Source organism: Montipora capricornis, chromosome 10 (genome assembly GCF_036669925.1).
Source record: "Montipora capricornis isolate CH-2021 chromosome 10, ASM3666992v2, whole genome shotgun sequence".
Classification (NCBI taxonomy): Eukaryota; Metazoa; Cnidaria; class Anthozoa; order Scleractinia; family Acroporidae; genus Montipora; species Montipora capricornis.
In genome coordinates, this window is record NC_090892.1 from 39,558,764 (window position 1) to 39,569,517 (window position 10,754).

At 39.3% G+C, this 10,754-nt stretch overlaps 1 protein-coding gene across 1 annotated transcript in view; it reads right to left on the minus strand.

Annotated features, from left to right (window-relative positions):
- The window catches only part of LOC138019254 (SNF-related serine/threonine-protein kinase-like), a 16,698-nt gene extending 8,303 nt beyond the window's left edge, over nt 1-8,395 (minus strand). The window contains exons 1-3 of the mRNA XM_068865985.1: nt 7,722-8,395; nt 928-1,069; nt 23-232 (exon numbers count right to left, since the gene is read on the minus strand). Of these exons, the coding sequence (XP_068722086.1) occupies nt 23-232; nt 928-1,069; nt 7,722-8,319 (950 nt within the window). The 5' untranslated portion in view covers nt 8,320-8,395. The remainder of the gene's footprint in view (nt 1-22; nt 233-927; nt 1,070-7,721) is intronic.
- Between the last annotated feature and the right edge of the window lie 2,359 nt (nt 8,396-10,754).

A 10,754-nucleotide genomic window follows, 5' to 3' on the forward strand; every position in this document is an offset into this window, starting at 1 on the left:
TTAAAAGAAAAAAGGGCCTTACTTTTGTAGAGTTGAACGATCCGCAATATTTCCTTCTTCCAATTTTTCTGCTACATAGTTATGTTCCTCTGGGGTGAGAGGAAGTTCCGTCACTAAGGGAACAGGGGTGGGCATTACTGGAGGATGGCTTCCTTGGAACCAAGGATCCTCCATGATATCGCCAAGAGTACAGCGTTGATAAGGTTCACGCACAAGCATCTTCTCTATTAGTCTGAAGACAAACAAATCATATGGTTTGCATTACAGTACATGGACTTGAATGCTGGAGAAGTCGTAATTGGCAGTACAGTCAAGCAGACATTAGCACTTATGTTTCCCTGCAATTTTCCTGTTCAAGATTCTTCTTGAATTCCAAAGGAGTCGCTGGGCTGCAGGGGGTGGGTTGGTGGGAGCATTTTTTTTTTGGAGGGGGAGTGGGTGGGTTGATCATGGGGAGGGGGGTTGGGAGTCTAGATGAAAAAAGAATCCAGATCTCCAGACGTTAGCATCACTGCATTAGGCCTGCTGACTTTTCTACTTGTCACCAGCATTAACTCAAAAATAAAAAATGATCTGACCCAATTGTTCAAATGATGGATAGCGCTATCCACCCGATAAATCTCTATGCACTGGATAACTCAATTGGTTTTGCTTGTAATTATCTGCTGGATAGTAATTTATCCGGTGGATTGTGCTATCCATCGTTTGAACAACTGGGGCCTGTTGGACAAGGTTAACCCATCCATAAATTTAATAATATAAGCAGGTAATTTGCAAAAAGAAGGCATACTTTTCATTTAATGAAAACAACACCATAATGCCAAAACTAAACTTATTAACTTCGCCCTTATTAGATACTTTATTATAACAAAATTTCATTTTTATTATTATTATTATTATTATTATTTTAAATCATTATATTATTACCTTTGACAAAGTTGAGACACATGCTCAGAGACGCTGTAACGTACATCCATAATGTTGATTAGAGTCTCGCTATCATTGACTTCATAAAATGGAGCTCGACCACACACAAGCATGAAAAGGATCACCCCGAGACTCCAAATGTCTAAAAAGTAATATACAAGAAGATTAACGAAAGCTTCACTCCCTGACTTATTGTTACTGACCCAAGTGCATATGTGTTGTTGTTTTTATGCATTCATATCCAGCAGAATGGCTGTTGAAAGAGTACTGGGCCCAGCTCCTCAAAAGCCGATTAACGCTAATCTCAGATTAAAAATAAACCAAGCAGTTCATTTCTCTACTCCCAAATGCTGTTCAACGCAGATTTTCGGCAGAACTTTACATGAGAAGACGTCAATCTTGAAAAACAAAAATAAGCAAAAGAAACTTTCACCAAAAAGTTGAAAACGTGAAACAAACGTTTACGCTAATCCTGGATTAAGTTAATTGGCTTTCGAGGAACCGGGCCCTGGACTGAATAAAATTAATCCTTGGCTTGCACCTGTTATCATTGGCGGACATGTTGCTGTACTGAACAATAGCGAAAAAAGTCTTTTGGGAATTTGGCTCTATCATTATGCAAAACACAAGCGACATTTTGCTTTTGTTTCGTAAATTATCTGATAAATGCCCTATCTGCCTAATAAACACCTGGTATTACTTCAGTGAACCCCACAGCCAAATCACAGGAATCCAAGCTCAATACATGGTCTCAAAATATAAGGATATTTATGAAAATCGAAGTAACACATTCAAAAAGATAATAATTTATCTTACTGAATGAAAAAATCTGCTGAGCAAAATGAAAAGAAAAGTAACTATGAGAAGAATAAACCAGACATCAAAAATAAAAAAATGAGACAAAAGATAAAAAGTACAGATAACCAATAAATAAAATTATTCAAATAATAATAATTTGTCACAGCTGAGCATTTTCTTGTGTTCTGAATATCTGTAGCTTTTACAAAACATTGTCAGATAGGAAAATGCAAGAGGCAATATCACAAACATGTCGGTGATAGAGACTGAAGAAGCCAGTTGGCCGAAGTGGAAAATACCATTAAAATACTCTTCATTTGTCCCCCCAAATTTTGCATAAGCATTGTCTTTTTTTCATTCTGTTGGGACCACTGAAAGTCCCAAGAGAAACTGGAAACAATGATAATGCAGAATTTGGGGGACAAACAAAGAGTACTATGGTATCTCCAACTCGGCCCATTTCAAAATACCAAAACTTAAACCCAGATTTCCAGGAAAAAATACAGCCACACACCAAGAACTATGGGATATTCCAGCTCGATTGCCAGGTAGCATGTATTTGATCATAGGGAGTTTCCTTATAACGGGCAACAAAGGATTTATCAGGGCAACCAAATTCACCAGTTCGGTTGCCTGCCTTTTGAAACAGGGACAACCTGGATTTTTTATTTTATTTTGAGCGCTAAATATCAAGACCCAAATTATCTGGCCATTGTGTCAGAAGATGGGATTATTACTCCCATAACTGGTGCAGGCAAACTTCCATAGCTGGTCCAGGAGAGACGAAAAGGACACAGAGGACAAACCAACCTTAGGTAAACCTACTGCCACTGGTGAGTAACATTGAAGCAGTTAAATCATTTCCAAGGTGCCTTTTATGGATGGAACCAAAAAGATATGGATTCTGTCCAGCTAATGCCACTGAGGACAATGTGTGATTCTAGAAAATATCCAGGAGAGGTGGGGGCGTTCGAAGCCTAAAATTCACTTCCAGATGGCGCATACAATGCGCAACCGAATTCTCCACAGTACTACTGACTTTTGTGGGTTGCTCTGATGATTTCATTGGCCAAGCCGCATTTGTCCTAAGATGCTTTGGCTTAAAACGGCTTTTCTTTTTTGTAAAAGTTCTTTGGAAGCAAACTGGCCTCAACTAAAAATGAAAAATGAGGCCTTCTTCTTTGTTCATTTGATAATGCGTTATCTTGTTAATTTCAATTTACAGTGTCACTGATTAGTGCTCCACGATGCTAGAAGATTAGACACTTAAATAAAGTTCCTTTCCTTTCCTTTCTTTCCTTTCCTCATAAAACAAAATGTAGCCACCATTGCTCATTAACAGTTTCCACAGACTATGATAAACAAGAGAGGTTGCCTGGGTTAGAGAAGCAATTTTCTTGAGTATCTTAGCTCATTGCTCATCTACTACGCTTTGTAAAAGACTACGGTGAAAATCTACGGCCTCTTTGAATTCCTTGCTTGAGATTGCACGATCAATGGAGTCTGCTAATTTTCAAGAACTTCTCCTTGCTTCAGAGTGATGCAACCCTGAACATTGTCAAAACATACTTGAACACTGGAAACTGGGACACTGTCCCATCGCCCTACAAGGAACTAAGTGGAGAACTTTCCCAGAAGAGTGGCCTTCTGTTACAAAGTAATGGCCTTGTAATCCCTGAAGCACTTTGCCCTCGTGTGATTCAACTGGCTCACGAAGGACACCAAGGCATCACCAAAGTGAAATAGCATCTGCAACAAAGAATTTGGTGGCCTGGCATTGACGCGCAAGCTGAGTATTTCGTATGTGAGTGTCTTGGTTGTCAAGTTGTTGGTCCTAAACCCCCTTCCCCCACTCCCCTCCCCAAACCCTTAAGAATGACAGTACCACCCACTTAAGTGTGGCATACAATTCATGTTGACTACTGTGGTCCATTCCTCTCAAGTGAATACCTCTTTGCTGCTGTCAACGAAACTTCTAAGTATCCCGAGGTTCACGTCAGCCACTACTGCCATCGACCACCTTAACCAAATGTTTGCAACACATGGAATTCTGGAAGTCATCACATGAGATGATGTGCCTTTTGCCTGTGGTTAATTTACAACATGGTGCAAGAACATGGGCATTCACCACTGTAAAATAATGCCCCTTTGGCCAGCCGCAAGTGCACAAGTGGAGCAGTTCAATGAGACCCTTGAGAAAACTATCAGAATTGCTCATCTTGAAGGGAAGAACTGGCATTCCGAACTGTTTATTTCTCCTCATGAATTACCGGAATGCACCACTTTCTTCCACAGGTGTGACTCCTACCTCTTTGATGATCAATTGCCATATCAGAACCAAGGTACCGCAGTTGAATCTCACTAACCCTTCAAAAGTGCTTCAAGATGTACACTACAACAACAACCTGAGAAAATCAAAGGCCAAGGCATACAAGGATAAGACAATTCCCTCTGACATTCGCCAGGGAGATAAGGTATTGTTGCTGCAAAAGCGTGCCAACAAGTTATCCACAAGATACGATCCCAGACCTTTTACAGTTGTCCGCAGAAACAGGCTAACATTGAACTTGTTAGAGGAGAAGCCCGTTTGTTTCAAAATGTCTCTATGGTGAAGGTTGCTGACCCAGACCCCCTTTTCAGGATAGACACATTCCCAGTGTCAACGTTGCTTCAAGGAGCACTGAACATTCTAACGAGAGACCAATCCATCAGAAACACCTATCGAGTAATTTAAGAAGCAATTTTGTTGTGAACCAAGATTCACATGATTATCTATATATACTATATATATATATTGCAGGAGCCTGGGAGAGAGGAATGTTCTTGCAGCCATGATGGCCATCAAATGTAAGTTGTGCTGTGTTAATATTCTTGTGATTTAGATACGATATCACTTAAGTAGCAGATCATGATATTTCGACTGCCAAATGCTGGTCTTTGTCAGGCGATAAGGTTGCCTGGCTACACGCCTCTATGTATCACAATGGTCAGCTGTGATGGGTGAATTTCAATCTTTGTTCTTTTGAGTAGTTTCCCAAGATGTTTCATTTGAAATCGTTTCCCCTTGGCGGTGTGTAATTTTGTTGTATTTTGTTGTTCCCCTGATTTACAAAAATGAAGTTGGCTTCTGGTGGATGTCACTTCACAGATTAATGTTAAAGATAAAGGACATAATGCACTGAACCAGTATTCCAATGCTGTTTCATAACCAATAATAATTTTTATTCACTCACATTTTAGAAATGTGTGATTCCAGAAAATATGCAAACCTCCCCCTCCCCACGGATGGTCAACAGAAATTCCTAGGGAGTGGTGGCTAAAGGGTACAAATTTCTGAGGGGTATGGAGGGTGCCCACAAGAAGAATTTTCCACAGGGTTGTAAAAGACGCAATCAATCGTACAAGACATACTTACGACGATTATTTTGATTTGTAGCACAAGAAATAGAAAAAACTTAAAGATGTTTCTCTCCAAAGTCTTCTTTGCTGGGAGTTCGCTATCATCTCTCTGACAAGGAACAGTCACTTCACATTGGCGCGCACTACTGTATGAATGCACGAGAAAAATCAAGATGGCTGACCGTAGCAATTTATACCCAGACGCTTAGATTCTTGTGCCTACCAGAAGAAAACACGATTCTTCAATGGAAGTTCATTCATTGTTTATTTCCCATAAACTAGAACTTAAAATGCGCAAAATTATAGAGAAAGCAAGGACTTCCAGTTATAACAATTTTTTTCGATCTTATATAATAAATCGGCGCTTTTATGACAAGTTTAACAACCATTGTCGTGTGATGACAAGGATAGAAAACTGTTAAAGAGTGCGCTGCACGATCAGAGTTTTTGTTTTGCTTCACAAAACAATTCGTTATACGCGACAATATCGACGAAAAACCGACTATGTTAGGGAAACGCCCGACAAAAATGCCATTCGCTGACATTTAGAGGTAACCATAGAGAGGCTCAGTCAGTCTGAAATGCCATACAGATTAAAAGTCTTTTACAAGGCAACTTACATCTTACATGTTAAGTAATTTTGTTTCAGTAAGCAGCAGTGAATTTTGTTTTAGACTACAACTAGATTGTGCATTGGCATTAAAGCGAACATTTCTTAGAAATGTACATAAGTTAAGCTTAATTACAAACATTGACGCTGTGGTGACTTTAGAACCCGAGTCCAAACATTTAACGATAACTTTGTTTGTAAGTTAGTTTTTTCGTAGATCCGTTTTGAAATTCGAACACCTTCACATCGTTTAATGTTAAATCAATAGTTAACTTTGAAGTTATGCTGTAAATGTTGCATTTGAGATAAAACTAACTGAGACTAGATGTGTACATAGTGAAACTTAGTTACAGTATCAGAAATCAACTTTGGGACCGGAAGCCGAAATTTTACTGATAAACTTTGTCTGTCAGTTGGTTTTTAGTAGATTCATTTTGAAATTCGAAAATGTTCACATAGTTTTATTTCAATGAATAGTTAAATTTTGAAGTTATGCTGTAAATGTCTTCTTGAGATGACATAAACTTATTAACCTCTGTTTTCGTGCCTTGCGCGTTTCCCTTGACAGACTAATAAAAAAGACAGACTGCTCCTAGTCTATCAAGCTTGCTCTACCTGTGTAAGAAATACATGTTGCCTTGCAAAAGATTACAAGTACATGAAGATCAAAGATTATAAAAAAAATGTCTTAAGATGAGAACAGTTAATTTTAAGCAGTACACAGACGATAATCTCTAAATGCGGCAAATTAAGGCCATGAAAAGGAATATAGGAAATTCCTGGGGCGTGGGGGGTTATACATGCCCCCTCTGGAACGGAAAGTCCGAGGGGGTTGGTCAGGGGGGTTAATAATCAGAAGGACCATCCGTGGGTGGGGTAATTGGATACTTTCTGGAATCACACAATCACAGCAACGGTTACTTTCACAAGATCTCTTATAAAAAATGGTCACGGGAACCATGTGACAGTAACATTTTATGAGAATTCCTGGTTTTTGCCTTCTAAGCACTGCAAAGAGGAATGATGGCATTGAAAGAACGCACATGGTTCAACATGCGTAGCTGAGGATAAAAATTGCAAATTAACTGCAACAGCGTTTTGAGCTGAGTACACAAAATTCTTATCCAGATGTCCTTGTCATGACAAAATAAGCGAACCAAAATCCTTCAAAGCAATGAACCTCCAAAAGATTAAGAGATTAGAAACTTTTTATCAAAAGGATTATCAGATACAAAAAAAATATATGTTGTCTGATACCTTGAATCATAAAGCTTGTTTGTAATAATTTTTATACCTAGAATGCCAGCGAGCCATATATCAAGAAAATGTACATAATAATAAAAAAAAAAAGATCTAATCAGTCGCCAACCGAACAGGTATCAAGTTGATATTTTCGCGAGCGTTCGAAAAAGAACATGAAACTATCGCAACAAATTATGGTCCCAGGGCGCAACACTCTTGAAATCATCCGAAATCATCCTAGTCAAGAGCCATTTAATCAAAGGGATACGCACACAATTCAACATCTCACTGAGGAGCCAGTGTTTAAACGAAAAGAAAATCCCAAAGTTTGCGATTAAGAGAAGAACCTTTCGGCTATTTCACCGTATGTTATCATGATAATTTCGACGAAGCTGATCAAACGTTCGAAATTAATTGCAAACAGCGCAGGATGGGGTCACAATAATACACGGTACAGTGACAGTAAATTTCACGTAACGAGGTACAACAAATACTTTGTGTGGATAACAGGGAAATTATACTAAAAAATTGTAAGAAAAGATTCACAAAATTATCGTTTAGGCAAATGGACAATTGCGTATGAATTCACTCGTCTAGAATTTACAACTTAAATTTTCGACTTCGTGAATGATAATGAGTCGATTCATTCAAGCAGAACTTACAGTAATAACACGAGGAAATAAACAAGCACCTTACCTTTCAAAGGGCGAACTATCTTTATAACAAAAATAATAATCACACTTACCGACCGCTGGAGCTTCGTACGAGTCCCCAAGTAATACTTCAGGAGCAGAGTACGCTAGCGAGCCGCAAGACGTATCCAGTTTGTGACCAGGAGTGAACTTATTCGAAAATCCAAAATCCGTGAGTTTAGCCACGTCCAGACTCCTAAAGAATATAACATTTTCCAGCTTCAAATCGCGATGAACAATATGAAGTTTGTGGCAATAATCGATGGCCAGAACTATTTGCTGGAAGTAATGTCGAGCTCTGTCCTCACAGAGGCCTTGTTCGTGATTCATGATGTATTCATACATGTCCCCGCCATCGCCAAGTTCTTGAACGAGATATAGTTTAGTCTGTGTGTCGATGACTTCATAAAGCCGAACGACATTTGGATGCTGAACAAGTTTCATGCATCGAACCTCCTTGAAAAGGTGAGCGCGAGCGACTTCGTCTAGTTTAGTTTTGTCAATCACTTTTACAGCCACGCGTTCGCCCGTAAAAACATGTGTTGCAACTTTGACTACAGCAAAATGCCCGCATCCCAGTGTTTCCTGTAAATCATATAAGCCGGCAATTTGTCCATCCTTCAAGGAGGAATTACGCGAGTAATTTGCCATGGTGTTGCCTCAACCATCATGGACCCGCCATGTTTCCACTCTTGTGTTTGATTACCGGACAATGTTCCGAACAGACAATAGAAAACGTCAGTTTACATCACAGAACCAATGAGAACGCGAGGATGACATAGGCGGAATATTGCGAACTGGAAGTGGCTCACGACATGTTGGCTGCGAAACACTTGTACAGTACAAAGGAGAAGTTAGCTTGCGCCGCAAGGTTTCTTCGAGTTACATGTCCTGCTGCGCGCAGGCTAAGGAGAAGTTAGCACGCATTATAATAGCTCAAATAGGTAAAAGCGAATCACCCAAAGCCATTAGCTTCACTGGAAGTCTAAGCAGCTAAAAAATAAAAAGATAAAAAGATAGTACACTGTACTGACAAATGTTGCTCGTTTGCATAAAGAAATGGATACACGCCAAAAGCCACCCTTGACGTGTTGTACATCGTATAACATGTATTAAAATGTTAGGGGGAAATGGAAACTGCCGACGACAGAAAAAAATAATGGAAAAAAAATTAACAGTACATGTAATTTCCTGCATGGTATATTCCACTCTGTTCGGAGATAATTCATTCTTAAAGAGTCTCTGATTTACCCTCGTCTCAAGAAGCCCGCAATATGTGATCTGTTCGTTTTACAGCGCTTTAAATCCAATGGCACTTCAGACAACAAATCTTCAGGGACCTGTCATTATTTATGAAAGGTCCCTGATGAAAATAAGGAGTGGGACACCAGTTTTTAATGCTGGAACGATAAGAGGTCAAAAGAGGGGGGAACCATATAAATTTATTCTCTTGCAAAGGTAGACGTAAAAATTTGCTCGAAGGCTATCGCAAAAAGATAAGAAAACTGAGAAAAGGTCCAGCTGCCATACATATAATACATCACGAGCTGAATTAAGGATATCATGGACTTTACGGAAATGAAGGGATGTTAAGGCATAATGTCTGCCATCTATTTTGAAAGGGAATTCGACTCTCTTAAGTTAGACATTCTTTTTAAATGTCTTGTAATTTTAGGCTTCGGTGCGTCCTTCCTAACATGGATCAAGACATTTTACAAGAATATTAACGAGTTGCGTAGATCCTTCCAGGTTAAACGAGGAGTTCGCCAGGGTGATTCTTTATCGCCATCTCTTTTTACTATAGTTCTCGAATTGTTAGCAATTTCCATCCGCAACAATCATTGAATAAAACGAATAACAGTAGGGGAGATTGAAATTAAATTAAGTAAATTTTGCCGACGATATGACAACCTTTGTCTGCAATCTTACTCTTTTTAACATTATTAATTTATTCGGGACACATACTGGCCCTATGGCCCTGTTTACAAGCATAGCAGGAGGGTCAAACATAGCCCGGGTTTACAAGCAAAATTTCACAGGTAGGGATACCCTACCACCCGGGACAACTTTGCGTGCTTGGTAACCGCCAGCATCGCAAACACAAAAAGTTGTCCCGGGTAGGCGAGTTGTCCCTAGCAGAGCGTTTACAAGGCAGCTAGGGTTACCCTAGCGCTAGGGTAACCCTAGCACTCAGATAGGGTTACCCTAGCGCCAGGGTAACCCTAGCTGCCTTGTAAACACGTCGATGAAAAAAAGAAGAAATGTGTGAGTGCTAGGGTAACCCTAGCACTAGGGTTACCCTACCTGCTTGTAAACAGGGCCTAAGATTAACCACGATAAAACTGAGTCTCTCCTACTTGGAAATCTGTTTACTTCACACCAATGTTTTATAAATCAAAATTTGAATCAATTGAAAAATCATCAAAACAATTGGTAAACTGAAGGATGGAGTTGGAGAGGATAAAGGCTGATTGGAAAAGTGCGAATTATTAAATCGTTTGCTTTACCTAAGATATTGTATAGGTTGACGTTAATTTCAAGTAATAGGTTGTTATTTTCTTCAGTTTTGTCTGGAAATGTGAAGATAAAGTTAAAAAAGAGTTAACTTGAACTCGATGACCTCGGCTCAAAGAATCATGTATCTTACGAAGTATCTAACTCCATATGCAGCCAGTTGGAAGTATTTCTTGGATTTTCACCTGAGGACGGCTGGTGGTAAATTCTTGTTTAACTGCAATTTCAACTATTCCAAGTTATCAATAATCCTTCCTGAATTTTATAAAGAGTGCATCATGACATGGGCCTCCTTAAACTGTATAAACCCTTCCTAAACCTCGGACATTTATCAACAATTTTTATGGAACAATAGATTCATCTGCATTGAATCCCGCTCAGTTTACAACCAAAAGTTATATGTTGGCTTAATAAATGTTCGGGACCTCATCGACTCACTTTGCCGGTTTTCTACAACATGCACACCTCTCACCTATTGATCATCATTTCCTTTTTAGCCTCTTTAATGCCATCCCGGAGGAAGGGCGTAGACTGTTAAAGACAAATGAAAACGCGGCTGTTTAAAACGATTG